At 41.6% G+C, this 21240-nt stretch overlaps 2 protein-coding genes across 2 annotated transcripts in view; one reads left to right on the top strand and one right to left on the bottom strand.

Moving 5' to 3' along the window:
* LOC108774399 (elongation factor-like GTPase 1) overlaps window positions 1–21240 on the bottom strand; it is a 48661-nt gene that overhangs the window by 3038 nt on the left and 24383 nt on the right. The gene's annotated exons all lie outside the window — the stretch shown is intronic.
* Window positions 339–9013, top strand: aos (protein argos). Its single transcript, XM_018540495.1, has 4 exons — window positions 339–1554; window positions 6019–6239; window positions 6814–6985; window positions 8003–9013. The coding sequence occupies exons 1-4, from the start codon at window positions 1291–1293 to the stop codon at window positions 8246–8248; spliced, it is 903 nt and encodes a 300-aa protein (XP_018395997.1). The 5' UTR covers window positions 339–1290; the 3' UTR covers window positions 8249–9013.

The raw sequence follows: 21240 nt of genomic DNA, 5'->3' as shown, positions 1-21240 counted from the left end.
AAGAGAGGATGCGATACAAGGACAAACGGCAAACGACGACGAGTCCCGAGAAAAAAAAAACGGCGACGATGAAAACGTTCGTGAGGAGAGATAGAGAGGGGCTCCGGATAGAGAGTAGTAGTGGGGATGACGTAAGAGCCAAGGGACAGAATGGAAAGGAGGGAGGGGAGCAGAGGGGAGGGGGCGAGGCAGGAGCAGTCAAGAATGAGACGAGAATGAGGAGGGGGTGATACCAAGGGAGAGCGCGGAGGGGGGGACGGGAAGGGCGAAGGAAGAGGGGTGGGGGCATCCATTCATGCTTTACTTCTGGCTTTTAAGAGTCCAGTCGAGCGAACGGCATACCTTCGCATAGGCCGATCTCGCCGGGACGTTCTGTTTCTCAGTCTTAGCGATCGCGCTCCGTTTCTCGAGAGGATCTCCGGATCTCGTAAGATTTGCAAAAAAAAAAAAAAAACAAAAAAAGGAATCCCGCACGGACGATCGAACACGGATCAGCGCGACAGATAGTTGAGAAATTTCGAGGAACGATCGGCGACGACTCGGTGAGAGTGCGCGAGTGCGATCAAACGCTCTATCGAACTCTCCTCTCTCTCTCCTATCAAGATCGGCCGATTAGGAACGGAGAACCGTTCTTTCGCGTTTCTGGAATCGCAAGGAGAAGAAGATAAGAGGAGATCACGGTAAACAGAGACACGTGACATCCTGCTTTCGTGATTGAAAGAAAAAATATTGTAAGATCTAAACGAGACTTCCCGCCACAAGGTTTGAATTGTGCGGGCTTTCAGCGGACCTAGCGCGTTATAGGAACTACTACGAATTCGGGAAGAAGTCGACACGTGTCAGTCGATCTCCCGGGACGAACACGATCGAGGTTCCTCGCGAAGCGATCGGAAAAACTCATCTTTCCGCTCCTCTCCGATGATCGATCAATGAGAAGACTCGTGTTTGTGAGATTCACGAAGATGGACTTCAAATAGCGATAGCGGTCGACCGGCGGAGCCTTCGAGTTCTCTTGATCCGTGTTGTATTTCTGCTATAAGTATTCCCCCGAGTATTCCTCCTCCCGCTCGCTCTGAACGCCTTGTCGCGCAAATAAGAAGGTGAACGTATCGAAACCCCCTACCCCATTCTTTTTATTGCACATCTCCCCACTTGAGAGTAAAACACCTAACGCAGCAAACGTTCCCTCCGGAGAGCGAGAGAAAGAGACAAACAGGCGATCGCCGATTCTCTCGACCGGGATTCTTTATCGGAAAGAACTTCGCTGCGCTTCTCCGACACCGCGACACGATGACCGGTAAAACAATATGGCACCTGCTGTACACCCTGTTGGTGATCGTCGGTGTCGTCCGCCGGAGCAAATGCGAGATTTTCGACGTGCCGTTGAGAGTCGAGCACGACGAGTATCTCAAGGAGTATTTGTTCATCGACGAGAGCAAGTACCACGCTGACCTGCAGGAATTCGACGACACGACGGTCGAAATAGATCTGATCAATCATAACCGGAAGCATATTCTGTCGCACGAGAAGCCTAGGGTGCTATATCAAGTCGGGGTAAGCCACTCCCCCACATCAGCTTCGTCAATTTATTGTCCATTTTCCATTCCTAAATTATATAACGCATGTATGTTACAATTATATATGTAGTGTTTGCTATTTTCTAATTCATTATATATATATATATATATATATATATATATATATATATTACGTAACTGTTACGTAGCCGTTGGTACAAATATGTTGAACGACTAGCTGACCGATACGCGTAACTTATCTATGCTTGTCGCTGCACAATTAGCCTTAATCCTGGTTTAAATTTAGGAAAAAAAATGAAACGTTATAGCTGTAAACCGAGATAAATTGAACTACATTATATTACAGAAACGAGTATTAATGTCGTGCGTTTAAGCACGTTCAGTAAAGGAAAGGCAATACTTTATATAAGTCATATGAAGCGTCAATGTCGCGCATCCTTTTACTTTTCTATTCTTCTATTTCCAATGGAGCGTACTATTCTCAAATCTTGTTCTCATATCGACTTTTCCTCCTTTAAGATTACGTTACTCGCTCTATTAAATCCCTCGAACGAATTAGCGCCTTACATTGCTCCAGAAAGCTGCTAAACGTTTAGCGACCTAATCCACTGACAAGTCCGCCTCATCGAGCCACGCAATTGAATCGTCGAGAATACGAATAGTGGGAAAGATGGATCTCGTGTGTTGTTTTTGTCTCCTGACCGGATCCTTCGTGATCTAAGACCGCTAATTTTCGTCACGGATTTTTCTCAACAGATGTTATCGTTTCGATTTTCAGCAGGTTTTGAAATAGATCGCGCGTGTTACGAAGCTTCGGTGTCAATGCACACCTATACATGCAAGTTCGTATACGCACTCTCGAGTAGCATTCCGAGGATTTGAAGCTAAATCGTCCGCTTACAGGCGCAGGAAGTAGAAGGAGAGGGAAACGTATAGCCGTTAGCAAAGAGCGGCGCCCACTCGATGCTCGAACCTGTTGCTGCTGTCTCGTTGCTGTAAACACCTACGTGTCGACGGTATACACGCGTGTGCGTCGCGTTCGTGCGTGCGTGCGTGCATACGTGTCCCCTGTGGGGCACAGTGCGTAGGTATACACGTGCGGACAGGCGCGACACCCAAGTACGACGTATCGTAGATACGTACGTTCGCACGTGGGCCGAGAGAGTACGTGCGCAAGAACAACACGGTGGGGATGTCGTCGAGAGGAGAGAAAACTGCTCCTTGCATATCGGATGAGAATCACTCGCGGCACCACAAAATCGCTCTTTGCGAAAACAAATCTTCCCCTTTTTTTCTCCCTTGCGGTTGTCAACAGGTAGATGTACGTTAGTCACAATCATGTGCCTACTACTTGTGCCCATCTAGCAATAAATATAGAAATGAAAAGAGGCAGAAAAATTACAATTGAAGACATATCCGAAGATGCCATTTTTAATATAATTAACAGGGTTGCCACAAATTTTTAATCGTAAAATTTCCTGACATTTCCCTGATTTACTGACAAAATTTTGAGATTTTCCCTGACTTTGAATAATACATATCTTGCAATGTTTCTTGTATTTTTACCGTAACACGGAAAATGATAAATATTCTGTTGATCCAGCAATGTAACATAGATGTACATTTTCTTCAGGAAACAAATCCCCCCCCTCCCAAAAAAGTAGTCGAAACCAATCATAGAAGCACAAGGCAATATAAATTTATGTACAGCTATTTTATTTTCCCTGACAAGTGTGCTGAATCCCTGACTATTTCTGACTTCCCTGACGCATTTTTTTAATTCCCTGATTTCCCTGACTTGTGGCAACCCTGATTAAAGAATAGAGTTTTTCGTAAAAAGAATTATGCCAAGAATTTCCTCCTAATATTTCTTTGAATATTTTACGATACGAAAACGTTTTTAAAGAAAAAAATTCGATACAAGAGAGTGGGAAATCTTGTTAATTTCATATTACCGATTTAAATAAATAATTAAATCCCCGAAGAGGGTAATCCTGTTTTCCGCATAGATCGCTCCATTCATGATCTACACGTGTGTGTCTATTATGATTATCTCTTCGGACAATTAGTAGATATGCATCAAGTAGCAATTAATTATCATGCCGAGATATACGGAGCACCATTATACTTTCGATCGCACGACAAGATTTCCAGAGACATCCGGTACGGCTATATGGAACGATGAGCGAGCGATCTTTCTTTTTACTAACGCCATCCATCCATCCATCCATCCATCCATCCAGATTCCCTGCGTCGTCGTGCGTCTTGCCTCTCTTTTCTCTCTTTCTCTTCTTTTTTTTTTTTTGGTTCCACATCTCGTTCCTCGTCTCGCGCGGCCCTTCTCCTCGTCGTCGCTGATGTCTAGTGGCTCCTCCTCCTCCTCCTTCTCCTTTGCCTTCGTGTAATATGTCCATCCCGAATGCCAGGTGTCATTTTCATTGCGGCCGTGCGAGAAGCGAGAGACGCGTGAGAACTTCCGGATGGTTTACGGCGCCCTTCCGGTCCTTCTATTATCCCATTTTAGTTTACCGCCGGTGTGTCCGTGCGCGTGTGTACGTGCGTGAATCCCGCTGCTCACTGCCGCTATATCAGCTTCAAAAACTTCCTTCGCCTTTCGTTCCGCTCCTACCTTTTCTTTCACTCGTAGAGAGCCGACGGAAGTGGGATAAAGAGATGCGTATAGGGAAGGCCGCGCGGGAAGGATAATGCGGACAAACACGATTAACAATCGGAAGCGATTAAAATTCGAACATAATGCCGTGAGAGGGATGAGCGTGGCTTAAAAACGTCCTCGGCGGATGTCAGTCTTCAGTGATCGCTAATTATTTATGCACGTATGGCCAAATAGACTTTTTACGTTTAATTGAACGGATGTAATATTAAATCGTAAATTTATCATGTGTATATTATACTATAGACATTTTTGGAAAACACAAGTTATGTAGGGTAAGGTGGTACAATTTTAAACGAAATAACATTTAAATCAAATTTTCGAAGTACAAGTTTGACAGTACCCTCTCATTGTATGGAGAGACACTGAAGGATAAACAGGAAAAAAATTGAGCTCGAACTTCGAAAATTCGATCCAAATCTTATTTCGCTCAGATTTGAACAATATTCGAAAAATCATTCAGATTTATAGCATTTTACTGTATATAGAAAGTTAATCTTGTCTTAAAAAATACTGCCTTTAGTTAGCTATGTTGCGGAAACTCCAAGCAACACCATAAGCAAATAAAAGATTATTCGGAAGCTGGTAGGCTAGATTTTTAGACATATAAACGCGAACGGATGTCTAAAGGAGCGAGTCGAAAAAGAGGATTTTCCTTATAAAAAGCTGTTCGTTCGATCCATTGTGCCGTGACGAATGATCGTAGTAAGTAGTATAGTAGTAATGGTAGTAGCAGTAGTAGTAGTAATAGTAGTAGTAGTAGAAACTACATCTGGGGGAGCGACAAAAAGACAAACGAGATGAACGGATGGTCATAGCAAAAAGTCGAATGCTCACAGTCGGCGGTAAAACGGCGGAAGACCATTTCCTCGAACGTTTCTTCGCTGAATGGCTACGTTGCTTCAACTACTTGGACTCACGCACTATCGAGGTGCACCTCCGATAAATACGTATCGCATTAACAGAGATCACGCACGTGGTCGCTCGCGGAGACCGTTTTTTAAATCATTTTTTTACTCCGTATAAATCCGTAACAAGATCAGAGAAATGGGAAGCAGATCGATCTTTGGTTCAGCAAACGACGAAATTTCATATTACAAATTCGCTAGTGACAAACGGAGTTTTATTAATTGCAAAAAAAAAACTGTAAAAGATGGAATATGAGATATTAAAGGAGAAAGATTATGAAGATATATTGTTGAAAATTCTGCACACAAATCTGACGATATACTCTCAACAGATATTTCGAGATTATGGTCGCCTTACGGTAGTTGGCGTCGTTCGATGACGATAAGCCGGACAGGACGTACGCGATTGCCTCAATGAATGGACTGGCAACATCTAAATAGTCCAGTTATAGCAGACTTTGTATCGCCGGCAGAAAGAGCGGATATACTTCAGTTACGAATCTTGTGCGCAATCGTCCCGTTTATTTCATTAAGCGCACCATGGTCCCATAGCGCAACACAACACGCTCAGACGTTTATTATTACGCAACGGTACAATCACCGCGCGATCATAATCGTCCTACTAATAATTCCGTTACCATACCCGAGAAATAAACAGAGATCTCCAGATGTTTATTTATTAATAACGTCGCGATTTCCTGCGCAATATCGGTCAGCTGCTCGATTCAATGCAATTTGACTCGGTGATGTATTTGCGCGCTCGTGTCACCAGGCGACACGCAGAAATAAACAAAGTGATAAAATCGCCATTCCGTAACGGAGAAGACAATTGAATTTCTGCGAAAGAGGTGAACACGAGCGTCAATCGCTTTATTAATGACGCGGGTGCTTGTTTGCGCAGAACAGCGAGAAGGAATTACCGGAGTGCGCGGACCGGAGCGAAGTATGTAGCAAGGTGGATTTATATGGTGCACCGTGGATCGAGAGACAATGTCGTTGCCCGAACGACCGTCCCTGCCCCAGCAGTCTTCACGGGGACGACGGACACACGATCGTCGATAAAACACGCCGCTACAAGCTCTGCGAGCCCGTGAAACGACTTCCCATCTGTCATTACTTCAAGTTAGTTGGATCACGACACGCATTCTCCGCGATTCCCGCTCGGATTCGACGATTCCACGTTGCGTTCTTGGATCTTACAATTAGCTTCGTTCACGTTAAACCCTCTATTACTGTATAACTGATAAAATTGTTCTACTCTCTAAATTCTTCGAAGTGGAATCTCGCTGTAAACATTGGAAACTAAGCCAGTCCTTCTTAAGATTCTTTTTCAATCCTTTAAAGGCGGTATTCATCATACAATTTAAAACCACTTTAAATGTAGTTTTAAGATGTCATGAATTAATCAGAGGACTATATATTAGTAAAAGATATTCAGCAATAGTAACTTAAGATACTCTTAAAATAAGGACTATGAATACCGAGTGAGATTTCACTTCTCAAAGTGGCAATTCACCGTAAAAGTTTTAGAGAGTACAATAATTTTCTATAAATTTTTCACTGCACAAATGTTTCTTCTCAAAATACATTGAACCGTGCGAAAAGAAAATCGCTGTCGAATCCAAGTCATTCGTTCGCGGAATAAATGATACTGAATTGTGAGTTTGTATTCAGATGTCCTAACTTTTCACCACAGGGACATTACGTGGACATTGGCACCCGGAGGAGGCCCAGCAAACGCGACAGTGCAACGCGTCTACTGTCGATGTCGGCCAAATAGCGTGCCATACCTAGTACGTAGACAACCTCACAAATCGCTGAATGGAAATCATGGCTTCGTCTACGCCTTCGCCTGTTCTCCGCAAAGCGTGAGTCAACGCTTACAAAATAGAGGAAAACACAGGATTCTATCTCGAAATGCAATTTTCGAAGAGCTTCACTAAAATTGACACATCTCTCAATACCCCTGGATTTTATCGCGCATTCAGACTGTACGGAGAAAAATGTAATTTGTGCTAGTAAACTTTATAGAATTGGTAGTACAGACCCTCTAAAATTTGTGAAAAAAAAAAATGTAAAATTTACTTTACTTTTGATAAATGAACAATAATCGTATACAGTTTGTATACTGTGAAGTATTTTTTACATATTGTAAAGTAAATTTTATGCTATTGCAATTTGTGACTCTATTTCTCTTACTCTATAAATTACTATACATCTCAATACAATTCATTTTATGAACAAATATGTTTTGCTTTAGCGTTGACGAAATTTATGAGCAGCAAAAAAATACAAGTGTACAAAATCTAGTCGTGCTTAAAGTCTTGAGAATAGTTATCATTAACTTCACAGTAAGTAATAATTTAAATGGATTTATTATAACTGTAATGTACTTTTTATCTTCGGTATTTTTTATTTTCAAGCAGTCTAGTGAAGATAGCAAGAATATTTATACTAAACTTGTATGATTATCCATTTTTCTCCGTAAAGGACAGAAGCGCTGAAAGCGCTGAGATCAAACGCAGTCTAAGTCTCGAAACACACAATAGATGTAGTAAGCCTTAAGCCGTAAAGAATTAATCACAGTCGAATGTGAGAAGAATACTCGGCTATGATTGGTAAATTTCTTAAGGCTTAAGGGTTACTATACACGTATTGTGTTTCGGGACTAAAGCCCGTGTCACCCTACGGGTTGTGGATGCGAATTGGATTGAGATTGCCGATCGCGCATCGAAATTCAGTCAATCAAGATAAAGTTGCTTTGTCTTCCGATCTGCGTCTACAATCCGTAGTGTGACACGGGCTTAAGGCTTCCATTCTTTCGTAGTGGAATTCTGAGAAAGAGTCTTAGCGCGCGATTAATTCGCTGCTTTCGTGTCTTGCAGAAAATACGATGCCAGCATAAGGAACCCTGCCGTCTGTTCACCGTACGCAAGAGACGCAACTCGCAACTCGAGGAGGTGAACGCCTCGCCTCTCTGTCAGTGTCCTCGTGGACACCGGTGCCCGCGGAGGCACACGGATCCCGGTTCGTCGCCGGCGCGATCCTACGCCGGTATCCTGGAGATCAAGACATACAGCGGCTACTGCGTACCGTATCACGGCTACGACAAAATGACCTACGGCATTTGAGAGAGGCCATTATGCGTTAGGAACGACCTCTCGCTGCGCAGCGACGGATCCAGGATGTCTGCCAAACCAAAATTCAACTTTCAATGGACTACTCATACTTTAATCATACGTTCTTGTAAAAAGAAAGACGATTGGTTCCCAAACCACGGTGGATCAGAGGTCCATCTTTTCAAGCGCGTGACAATCGGCCGTTTGGTTACCACCAGCCGTTTGTCGTATTAACGTTGCCGTTAAAATCGCAGAGTCGGCTTCCAATTCCCGATCGTGGTGACGAGCGTGTTCGGCTGATCTTCGGACGAAGATAGCTCGTCCGAACGTTCTAATTCCTTTTTAGTAATTCTTTTTCTTCTTTTCTTTCTGTATTCTTTTCGTCTCGAACAAAATGTGGTACTCGACGCTCTTGATCCGCTCCGTAGACAGGAAGTGTCGTGTAGGAATCGCGAACAACGGGAAATTAACATACGTGTCGATCGGTCGGCTGTACCAGCCATGTGATGCCGTGCCATGTACAATCCCCCAGCGGCGTTGGCGAATGTTAAGTGTAAAAAATAATGTACAGAAGAATATATAGAGATAAGAGAATCGTACCCGCCTACAGTTTTGTACAGTACGTTTCGAAACGATCGCCTCGTATTCCCGCAATGTAACACGAGCCTCAGTTATCGCCCATTGGTCGTAGCAATAACGGTGAGTCTTTTTTTTTTTTTTATTCTTGTTCTACAATAAGGTGGCGAGTCGTAAGCCGTCAAAAATTGGTCAATTTGTGAAAAGAATAACCGATTTTAATTAGTTAATCTCTCACGGCTTACAGCTTGCGATCCTGCTGTAAAACAGGCTTTATAGTGCTACCGTCTTTCATGCCGCTTCGTAGAATATTGCAGACGTTGCAGCTATATCATCACAGTTGTTTTAAATTTGTATATATTCGTGTCTGGTCTTCCAAAAGTGTCTCATTCGGAAAGTATTTTATGTATGGTAGCATCATAAGACTACACTGTTAAAAATATCTACATTAAATTTCATGTAAAGTAACGGAAGCAAATTTCAAGCATCAGGTACATACATTAAAATCGTTCAACGTTGTCAATGAACGTAAAATTACAAGTAACTTAGATTTAATAAACAATTCCAACAATAAAAATCTTCTAATTGACTCTCAAATTTCAAACGAATCCACAAGAAATCCTATATTTGGAGGCGAATGAGAGTGCCGCGTTGTTGTTGATACGCCAATCAATAAACTTGGATATATAAAATCCTTTATTCAAAATTACATGAATTTAATACGTTTCGACTCTTTTTTGAGTCATCTTCAGTTATATCATATACGCTCCAATTGAATATCGAAGTAAGTCACATCGAATTGATAGATCTGATGTTCTTAAGTCTAACGAGATTCAATATGAAGAAAAAAACGCAAACACAAGTAAAATCGCAAAACCATGGATCGCCAAGCATCTTACACTATTATAAACTTACATAATCACAATTATGTCAAAAAATTTTTATAATTTTCAAACAATAGATTTGAGTGTAATAATATCTATGTTATCGGTTTCATAACTAATTTTAAACCAAAATTAAAATTAGTTATGAAACCGATAACATAGATATTATTACACTCAAATCTATTGTTTGAAAATTATAAAAATTTTTTGACATAATTGTGATTATGTAAGTTTATAATAGTGTAAGATGCTTGGCGATCCATGGTTTTGCGATTTTACTTGTGTTTGCGTTTTTTTCTTCATATTGAATCTCGTTAGACTTAAGAACATCAGATCTATCAATTCGATGTGACTTACTTCGATATTCAATTGGAGCGTATATGATATAACTGAAGATGACTCAAAAAAGAGTCGAAACGTATTAAATTCATGTAATTTTGAATAAAGGATTTTATATATCCAAGTTTATTGATTGGCGTATCAACAACAACGCGGCACTCTCATTCGCCTCCAAATATAGGATTAGATTTAATAATTTCAATGTTAAAACTTGCTTGAAATTTGCTTCCGTTACATTTACATGAAATTTTATGTCTCTTTTAACAGTGATTTGGAAGACCCTCTCGATGTTATTTGTTACTAACTTTAACTTAATAAAATATATATATATATATATGTGTGTGTGTGTGTGTGTGTGTGTGTGTGTGTGTGTGTGTGTGTGTATGCGTGCGCGCGTGTAATAACAATGTTATTTTTATCCTTTGTAGTTTAATTTTCTGTGGAAAGAAAAATTTCTAATTAACGCAGAGATGTGATTATCGATTCAAACTGAGTTAAAGATATATACGCATTTTTGCAACGAGAGAATGTGATAAAGAATTTATCGATTTATCGATCTTTGAGATTATTGAAGATACAGGTAAGAGTCGAGCATAAGGATACACAAAACAACTACCGATCTATCGCAAGTCGATAAAGAAGATATCATTATATAGTAATATCAACAACAAATTAAACAATAATAGTTAAACGTAGAGATTTTAGCGAGATATATTTCTTAGTGATAATTTAATTTAAAATACCAATTGTTACATAATTTTATCTATCGAAATTTACTCTGATTTACTATTTGAATCAATTTGATCATTACGTAAAAATACAATAAACGGTACACGATATTGTCTTAATCTTACAATTCAAAAATATAAAATTCTTTACCGCCATACATCACAAATGACAATAAAACTAAAACATCGGCATCTTAAATATCATTTCAGTCGTATTTCTTTCTCATCGAAAACATACAGTGCTCCGCAAGCGGAACAAAAAGTCTTTTTTGGAGCGTAAAAAAAAAATTCGCGACGTCGTCATGAAAATGCACATATTACCGGCTCTCAATATTATTTTCTACTCGTACCATCTTTTCCCTCTTCGGGAAAAGTAACTTTCTAATTTTACGTTGGAAAGACGTGTACCAAATTCAAGACTGAATCTCACGTACACGTGACTTCTGTTCGCGAGGGGACCACAAAAGGACCGCTGCTCTCCGGCCGAGTTATTTCCTCGGATAAAACTCAGGACGGCACAGACAGTACGCGAGCGGACGTCGGAAGCCATGAGTTATCTGTGAGAACGTCACGGTCCATCACTCGCGACTCGCGGATGCTCCACTCCTGCATGTTACCATCATGGCACGGCACCGTTACCGCCGCGCTGTCTTAACTCGAGTTCTCTTGAGCGGCGCGCAATCGCGCCGAAGGTGTATTTGAACAGTCGAAATTGATTTGAGTCAAGTTAGGACCTTGCCACACAAAAGAAACTTGGGGCAGTAAAGCCCAAAACACATGAAATACATAACAGTGCATAAACATAACATAAGACCGCTGGACCAATGAGCATTTTATGTTAATCAATATGGTAACTTTATGCTGGATACTTATTGGTCCAACAGTTTTATGTTATGCTCATGCTCTATTATGCATTTCATGTGCGATAGGCTTTAGACTTAGCAGTAAGCGAATTGACCAATCATAGTAGAGGCCGTAAGGCCATAACTTAAACAGTAGCCAATTCACAATGTTGATTTCCTTACTGCTTACGTCTTACTGCCTTAAGTTTTTTGTGTGCCAAGGCCCTTAATCTCTGAACGTCTCTTCGGTATGATGCACTCGATTCTTTTTTTCCAATGCTCTTTCCATTGCTTATTACTTTTTTATTAACAAGAACACGCATATTTAGTAACATTACGCTTTTAGGTTAAATTTTTTATCTTCTAATTGTAGCTTGGATTTAATTTCAGTAACTTTTAAAGTTAGATTATAAAACCAGTTTAGATTACAAAATATTAGTTTAGTGATTAATCATAGCTACAAAAGCATATTTCTTACCATGGTATTATGGTTAAATCTAACCACAAGTTAATAAAAACAGAATGAAAGGCCTTAATGTCTGGCGTTTCGATGAAAAAAAACTTACGATATCTTTATGAAAGTTATAAGTAATTAAATTAGGTTATGCCATGTGTTGTTCCCGTGAGACGTTTAAGGATTAAGTTTTCCATTATTTTTCAAAAGACTGTTTATTTACATAAATAAATAATATATCAACCAAAAGTGAATATTGTAGATAAAAAATGAGCGAATAAACTGCGATATTAATTATAGCTGTATTTATTACAACATAAACTATGAATAAATCAAAATAGATTAAAATAAATAAATATAAATTAAATAAGTAATTGAAATTAAAATGAAAAGATCAAGACTCTATTAACATAATCGTCTGTTTCTATAACACACATTAGTGACTAGAAATTTGCTTTTCCATGAAAATAAAGAGTTTTTGTCGGATAATTAATTAAATTCCCATACATAACGAATTATTCGATAGCTGTTCAATTATTCATTATCGTTCGCAATAACAATAATTGCTGTAAAAGCTGCACCATCCAATGCATGGAGAGGTTAGAAAGCGAATTCACTCATGAATATGAAGGGTTCTTCTTTGGTGAAAATTTATTCGAGCATCGCGTGTTTTCATAGTGTTTCCATAACGCTCTCCGTCTTACGAACGCTGCTGGATATTTGTGTTAGTCACGAACTTGTTCGCAAAAATCATCGTGCAAATTCTCAGGCCATGCCCGAGGAACAACCGATGATTCTACATTTCTCGCGGATCACCGTGCATCTTTTCCGACACACTTCTCCGAGACTTTTTTACCACGCGTTATTTGTTCCTTTCTTTCCGAAGACGCGAACCGCATTCGCCTCGTTTCGAGCGCAAAAACCCACTGGCATAAAGAGCGGGTCAGTTTTTCCGATTCTTAATGGTCAGCTGGAGGCTGTGTTCCCGATGAAGTCGTCGATATCGACGCTGAATCGTTCCTTCACCGCCGTTTCGCGGCGAAGAAAAACACGCGAACTATGGCCGAGCGCGGTTGTTGCGCACCGCAGACAATGATTAGCGTCCACGTCAAATCTTGCGCCTAACAGATAGCCGCGCAGACTTTCACCGAGATGAATCGCGCGCGGTCGGGAAGAATACGCGTTCGATCTTTGGAGAAAGGCCGCGCTCTGTCCCAAACGTGTTACTCGACATCGTGCCAACGATGGAAAAACCGTGTCCACGATGGAAAAATCGTGATAAAGTGAGAGCCTATAGACGACGGAGTAATAATGGAGAGGTATGCTCTCTCTCGTACAGTTTGCAAAAATCATTATCGATGTGTTGGATTTATAAAGAGGAAGCACACAGTTCGACGTATCTACATAGATTGCTCCTCTCTATAGATTTGAACTTTCTAAAATAATTCGCTATTTATGTTTATCTACTAATTAAGTCAAGTAAGCCCGTTGTAACACTTGCTTCTACGTTTTCTTGGAAGATTTACTAAAAAAAAAAAATATAAGAAGAGGAAAAAGATAAATCTCTGTCTGCGTACTATTTTCTACTATTTCATTACCGACATAATTGTTAGTCTTCATCCACAAATATATATAAATCAATTTAACAGACTATAAGTCTTATACGGAAATGAGCAGAAAATGAGTAGAAGATGAGCAGAAAGTTTATAGCTTTAGGCAGCGCGCATGGAAATTTCTCTCTATTCGAAAGGTGAAGATACGTGGGAGTTCAGTCGAGGTCTATTAGATCTCCGAGTAATATTCTTAAGATCAAAGCGGCGAACGGCCGATGGCTACTTGAAACAGCAGTTCCTATATCTTATACAAATATCTCTCGTGATTTCCAATTATACAAAAGAAGGAAAGAAATAGAGAGAGAGAGAGAGAGAGAGAGAGAGAGAGAGAGAGATAGAGAGAGAGAGAGAGAGAGAGAGAGAGAGAGAGAGAGAGAGAGAGAGAGAGAGAGAAAAGGCAAAGATAGGCGCGGACTTCTCTCCTCGTAATATCTGTCACTAATATCAATTAATAGTCAGCAAAATCTTCTTCACGGTTGATTAAGAGGTACTTGGTTGGTCCAGAAACGACCGGTTCTGCAGTCGCAAAACTCGCCCGCGTCTTTCATATCGACAAGGCTTTCTGGCGGGGCCGAAAGACGAAAAGCACAAGTAAATCCCGGACAAGCGCGGAACCGAGGCGAACACGACGAGGGGCGACGGAGGTAAGAAAAGTGGAAGGTGGATTGGCGGAGATGCAGCTTAGGATTCCGAGTATACCCGAGCAGTTTCTGGTTGGTTGGTAAGTGGGACTAGCGGGGACTCATAGGCACGTAGCGTCCTACGCGAGGCCGCAGTCGGGCGCAAACCCCGAAACAATCTCATCGCGGGTTATCTTGCATCCACACACCGGTCTCTCCTAGCAGCAACACAGCTCTCCAACAATAGCAGCAACAATAGCAGCAATAACAACGACGGTTCGCGTATACGGTTCACGGCCTCGGAAAGAGTTGCGGAAGAGGGTGCGCTAGACGTGCGAGACGGAATTTTGTCGGCGCGATCCTGGATGCCAGTCTGAGAGCCGCGTCGTCGTGATCGTTATAGCTGTCAAATCATCGCCATCACCGCGACGATTGTCAAACGATCGCCGTGCATTCGATCGGTATAGCGCGCGAACCGTAGAGGTTTCCTTTTGGGAGAAAATCGGTTGAAGCAATCAGGGAGACCAACGAGAGAACGATTGGATTAGAGCCGACTGGTCTACCGGCTTGTCAGTGGCGTGCAGGGATCGCGACCAAGTACGCCTTCCTTCTTTCCTATCAGAGATCGCGGTCGAGGTCGAGGTCGCGTTCAAGGTGGCGCGAGGACGAAAGTCTAGGTCGAGGGTCAGTCTATCTACGCGCTACACGAGGTATGAAATCTTCATGGTTTTGCTTGGAATATTAATAAAGATGCGGGACAAAGCAGTGTACTTGCGAATTTGTAATGCGTGAAGATCGACTCTTTCATTTTCTCTACTCTTTGTTGTAAATAAACCAAAGAATTTCATGGAAATTATCCCTTTAATAATATAATAAATAGAAAATATATATGACAAATAATTTTGTTAGCTGCTATACCCATTATTCGTACAACTATTATACTACAGATAACGGAACGATAAAATAAGTGCGTTTGCTTTGCCGTAATTGTTGATGATGAAGCGATTGCTACACTTTTTTTTTATCTTGTCTTGTGGCCACAAAGCGGTAGCTTGTTATTCGATTTACGATTGATTCAATTTTGCATTAATAATATTTCGTGTCTACAAACGTTCGCGACGTCGTCAGGTGTACAAAAATTAACTCGATTGAGAAAAACGGGAAAGTGCATCGCAGACGCGCGCGCGGCGTCCCTCGTTACTTTATGTTCTTCTTCTTTTTTACGGACAATGTTCGTTCGACATCGATGATTCCGCCGCGAAGGTAGATATACCGAAGGAACAACATTCCGATCGCGACCGCCGACTTTGCTCTTCGTACTTCCGTTACGATCTACGTGTCCAACTACCGGGCGCTACCGATGCGAATCGAGCCGGGGTGGGTGTATTTCATTATTAAATGTCTTAGTCCATGAGATAATCGTGCACCTTCCTTTCTTCTTATACGCTGCTCATCCTCTTTCTTATAACGAATATTGCTCGTTCCTTCCTGGAAACGGGAAGAGAGGAAGAAGACGATAATATATTATTATCCGTGTATCTTTGATACCATCGTTCATCGAACCCAGCCGATTTTCCATTTGAGAAAATAATTTGCTTTTGTTTTTATATGTGGTTTAGCTCCAGTTCCATCAACGTAAAATTAACTGTAATATCTCTGTATACAATTTACACTCTTTATCCTTTTCTAATCTTTACGCCCGTTTCTACCAATGTAGTTTAATTTTATAAACTAACTCTCATTTGATCTTTTTCTAGTTCTAAGAATGAAAAATTTAGAGTTAATCTGTATCTCGGTAGAAATGGGCATATTTTTAAAATTCAAGCAAGATAAACAGATGAATTTTACATTGGTGGAATCGGGTCTTACCCTTTCGATTCTCTCTCGAAATAAATCAATCGTAAGTAGTTCCCGTATGCAATTTTCCAGTATTATTTTAAAGGCAAAAAGAAACGCGGGTGACGCGCGATTCGTTGATGCCTCGCGCGCATTATGGCAGCCTCCGACTAGCCGCTGTGGCGAATGACGCGACGAACCGCGGGGGATTACAATGAGGAAAAGGGCTATACGCAGCGCGTTAAGCCAAAAGATCCGTTAGGCGGTTACGTCGTCAGTGGCGTTGACGCGAGTCGCCGCGCGAATCGCTCGCCGTTTCTCTTTGTCTTCTGCTTGCGGGCTTTTGAATCGCGCGAGATCCTTTATGTGTCGCGCGGACGCACGACGTGAAACGCGAACGATTTTACGAGAGCCATCGAGGTGCTCTCTTTCCCTATCTTTTTATTCTCCGTTGGTACTCATATCCATTGCTAATTGCACGACGCTTTTGTGTACGCTTTTATGTAGTCGACCGTCGCGCGCTTTTTCCTTTCAGTCTCGTTAGTCCGACAAATTGCCGAAACAAACGTATACGCGTATCGATCCGTGAACGTACGTTTTATTTGCGCAAGCAAATTAATGCTTGCTGCTCTCGCGAGCTGCTCATTAATGGTGAAATTATTCACCGCTCGCCTATAACTCTAACGTGCAACGAATTGCTAACGAGACAGAGAGAAACGTGTTTGAGATAGATAGATAAAGGCGTTTATTGTTGTTCTGGGGTTTGTACTGTTAGTACATACATTAAAACAGAGAAAAAAGTATAAGAACTGAAATATGCAATTAACGAAAGTAATGCAACAAAAATACAAATCAAATTGATACAAAATAAATGTGAAAATAAACTAAATAAAGTCGAAAAGATATTGGGAGTACAAATTAATTCGGTCCGTTTTCCAAAAGATGATCGCCTCCAAAGACGAGTCATTTTTTCGAGATGGAATTCGAAAATTGCCTGAGAGATGGGAAAAAGTAGTAGCCAGCGATGGACAATACTTTAATTAATCTGTCAATAATATGTCAATTTGTAATTTTTAAAGATCTATTATAAAGCGTTTTATTAAATTTTAAATAACTGAATATTGTTCGATAGATTTACTTGGCTCTTTGCCCTTCTTATATTTGTATTGTTTAATTAATCTGTTAATTCATTTTGTTTTGAAATAAATGCATTTTTGAACACAAAAACGGACCGAACTAATTTGTACACCTAATAACATATAGTGAGGAACGGAAGTGAATGAAAAAAAAAAGGAAAAAGCTGTAATTATATTCAATTTGAGAGAGAGGAGGGGGAGAATAAAAAGAGAAAGAGGATACACAAAAAAAGAGACCGAGTGCTAATTGTATGGTTTGAAGCCTCCTGCGTATCTTAATGTTTCTTTTTTAAATTGCGATTCATATCGTATTGTAACGTCGCGTTCGTCCTTTCTAAATTGTTCTCTTATAAAACTGCGTGTACCGTTTTGCTAAAACTCTACAGTACCCGTTTCTACCAATGTAGATTAACTTTAACCTTGCGGTTCAACCTACTCTTTTTACAGTTCTGAGAACTAGAGAAAGATGAAGAATTAGTTGAGAGAATCAAGATTCAAATTAAACTACATCGGGTGTAAATCTTTTTTTCCTCCGCGTCCCTCATTACAAGAATAATTTAATTGTTACATTGTTCGCTCAAATGGCCAATGTCGCGAAGATTTAGATACTTCGTTTGCGGTTGAAGCGCGGAAACTCATTCTCCCGCCCACAATTGTGCGGTTTTTACCGTGGCGGAAGAATGATAGAGGTATGAAAGATTCCCGAATAGCGGACAGTTTCCATTGTGCGTAAATTTCATCCACTGGAAAACAATAATCGGATCTTCTTCTAACGAATGAAACGAATAAACTCTTGTATGTGAGTTACATTTCGCACACTAAGAAAAATGGACGAATCAAATTAAGATTGTTCGATTACGTCAATCCGATTGTCCAACTGCACTGTGCTATAGTAAATTTAACTAAAAACCATTCAGACTCGTTCATTTTCAACTAAAATTCCAATGAATCCGGCCAGGCATTTTTCTCCGAGAAATATTCGTGCGAGATTCAGCGGCAATCGGCGCGTTACAATTTCAAAACGATCGTATTTAATCAGCGTCCTTTATCGCGGTGTGTATCCACTCGAAACGATAGACATTCCTCTCTTCTTTTTACACAGTCCGTGTCGCGTTGTCGCTTCCGTTATACTGAACGCGCATCCGTCGCAGGTACATATTCAGCAACGTGAGATACATATTCTAATGAAGCGTAATGTCTAACATCTGATGCCCGAAGCGTGCGGCGTCCGCTCGCACCCGCGCGAGCGCGAGCGAGCGAGCGGGCGCAGTTTGATACGGCCTTGCAAATGCAACGAGATAACGGCTCGGTATGGTCGGTTTGTACCGAATGACCCAATTTCACCAGTGTCGTATGGCATACGTGCGATAACTGTTGCGGCACAAGCACCGACGCGCGGACAAGATCGAGCACGTGAAAGGAAAATACGTAGGTAGGCAGCCAGATAAGCGGTCAGCTCGCCATGGACCGATGCACGGACATTCAGGAAGACGAACAAATAAACACGCCGCCTCTCTCCTGACTATCTATCTCCTCGCTCCACCTAACTCCCCTATCTGTCGACGTGAATGTTTCGGACAGGAAAAACGCGCGGCCGACCCGCTTGACCGCGGAGAAAAGATCGCGAGATGACGAAGTCGCGAGGTGAACGCGCGGTAGGTCCTCTGTGTTAACAAAGGTTTCGCTACAATTGGAAAATATTCCCGTATACATACATTTCACGTGTTCGACGGAAATTCTACACGATTATTTCGCCAATCGTAACGCAACTGCAGCTTATTATAGATTGCGGCATTCTGGTCGCGACGAGAATTTCCATCTCTCCGAGTCAAACTTGACATGTAGCAATTTACCTCGGGTTGTTTTTCGTATTTGCATAATTTCGCACGATACGATTATTTTTCTCTCATTGTCGCACAAACGAGAAATTATGTTCTTCGTGTTATTAACTTTATATTATCGCATTCGAAAAAACAAAAAGTGTATTTCATTTAGCTGCGTACGGAGACAAACTGACAAAATAACCGAGTAAACGGACAGAAAATTATAGAGAGAGGAAAGAGAGAGAGAGAGAGAGAGAGAGATGTAATGTGATAAAAGACAGACTGGATTACGAGCTTCGTACGCGACGAAATGGCATGTACTCGAGTTCAACGTGTGCTTGAGTTCAGCGTGAACTTCAACCGCGCTCAGAAAAATCTAATTACCGTTGCGAGAGCGAGAGCTCTATCCTGTTAAGGTCGTTCCGAAGCGAACATTCGGACTGTATAAAGGGAAAATGCGTTGCGCGTTCTATGATACATTATCCCATCCGTATCGCGTAATATCTCGGCAAACCGCAAAGATACGCGATCTATAATCCTTTCCCTCATTCGCGATATTGACGCGGAAAAGCGAAAGCGACGATTTTTCGAGGGAAAACAGGAAGGGAAGAAAAGGAAAAAGAATCGATGCAAACGCAAGAAAGTAAGCGCAAAAGTGAAGACGAGTAGCGCGTTGAGCTACTTTTCGCGAAAAATATCTCTTTCGTATTTTTTGTTGTTGTTAAAACCCACTTTAGACAGTCTATAATTCATACTGGAATTCAGGACAGAATTCTACTGATAATTTTATGTAGTGTATAATATTATATAAAAAAATATTTAATTAGAATGCACACATATATAAAGTATACATTAAATATATACATTTATATGTACATGCATGTACTTGTATTTTATATACGTGTATAATCATAAGCAGAATTCTATCTTGAAATCTGACGGATTACGGATCGTCTAAACGTCTAAAATATAGCCTTTAACGGGATAGGAAATATACAACTGCAGTAGTTACTGACATAATATGCATTTTATTCGCAGATTCTAAGCGAACCGGTCTAAAGGAAGCGGAGCTTACATAGAGAAGGAAAACAAATTGCACGCGAAAATACGGTAACGGAAGCGGTTATTTTCCGTAATATCGATACTGTATAAGGATGCGAGCTATCCAGTGTTGCGTTTGCTTCGCGTTGTTGCTGATGACAGCGTCGGCCGTCCCGGCGTCGTCGAAGGGCGACTCGGCCAAGCTGAAGAAAACCACGACGGCCACGTCTGGAGGAGGCAAGAACACCTCGGCGATCACCGCGACGACGGCAGCGTCGAGGCCGATCGCGAACGCCACGTTACATTCATCGTCAGCTTCTTCTATCGCGGCGGCGGCGACGACGACGAGGACGATGGCAACAGTGCCGCAGACAGTCGCTACATCCGCCACGACGACGCTGAAGCTGCCGGCTTCGTCAACGACGATCGCGGCGACGGCGACGGCGACAACAGCGACAGCGACGACAGCTGCGTCGTCGTCGTCATCGCTAACGTCGTCTACGGTGAGTCTTCCGACCTCCCGAAATCCGCAGGACGGCTCGAGTCCCACCTACATCACCGAGACATCGCCGAGGATAATCTCGCCTACTCAACATACCGCAGCCACGGTGTTGTCATCGAGAAAATCAGCGGCTTCTGCAACCGCCGCAGTCGTCGATGTCACGACCACCGCGCCTTTGACGGCCAAGGAGACGCGGGAATCGCCCGGAAAGATTAGACCGCAAATCAAACTGACAACAAATTACACCACCGCCAGCGAGGTAAGCACATTAATTCTAACCGATCGACCGACCGGTTGACTGTCCCCCCCGTCTTTCTCCGCCAATCGTGTTTCTCGTATTGTTCCGTTTATTTTGCCTTAACTGCCGCTGGTCTTAACTATCACGGCACAGATTCCCGGGCTTGTAATCGCTTTGCATGATGAATGGTCGCGAGCTCAACAGAATATCCAAGTCCTAATTGGCTTATACGTTAAGCCGGTCGCGTCGACGTATTCGACAAAATTCCGCGACGACTGCCATTACGCAGTCATGCAGGTCGCAAACGCGAAGTGATTTTCGAAACGTCGACATCCTACACGGTTTAACGTAAAGATTGAGGCAGCGCGTCAT

This window comes from Cyphomyrmex costatus, unplaced genomic scaffold (genome assembly GCF_001594065.2).
Source record: "Cyphomyrmex costatus isolate MS0001 unplaced genomic scaffold, Ccosl1.0 scaffold253, whole genome shotgun sequence".
NCBI lineage: Eukaryota > Metazoa > Arthropoda > Insecta > Hymenoptera > Formicidae > Cyphomyrmex > Cyphomyrmex costatus.
Note: the sequence above shows the minus strand (reverse complement) of the source record. Positions and strands in the feature narration are given on the sequence as shown.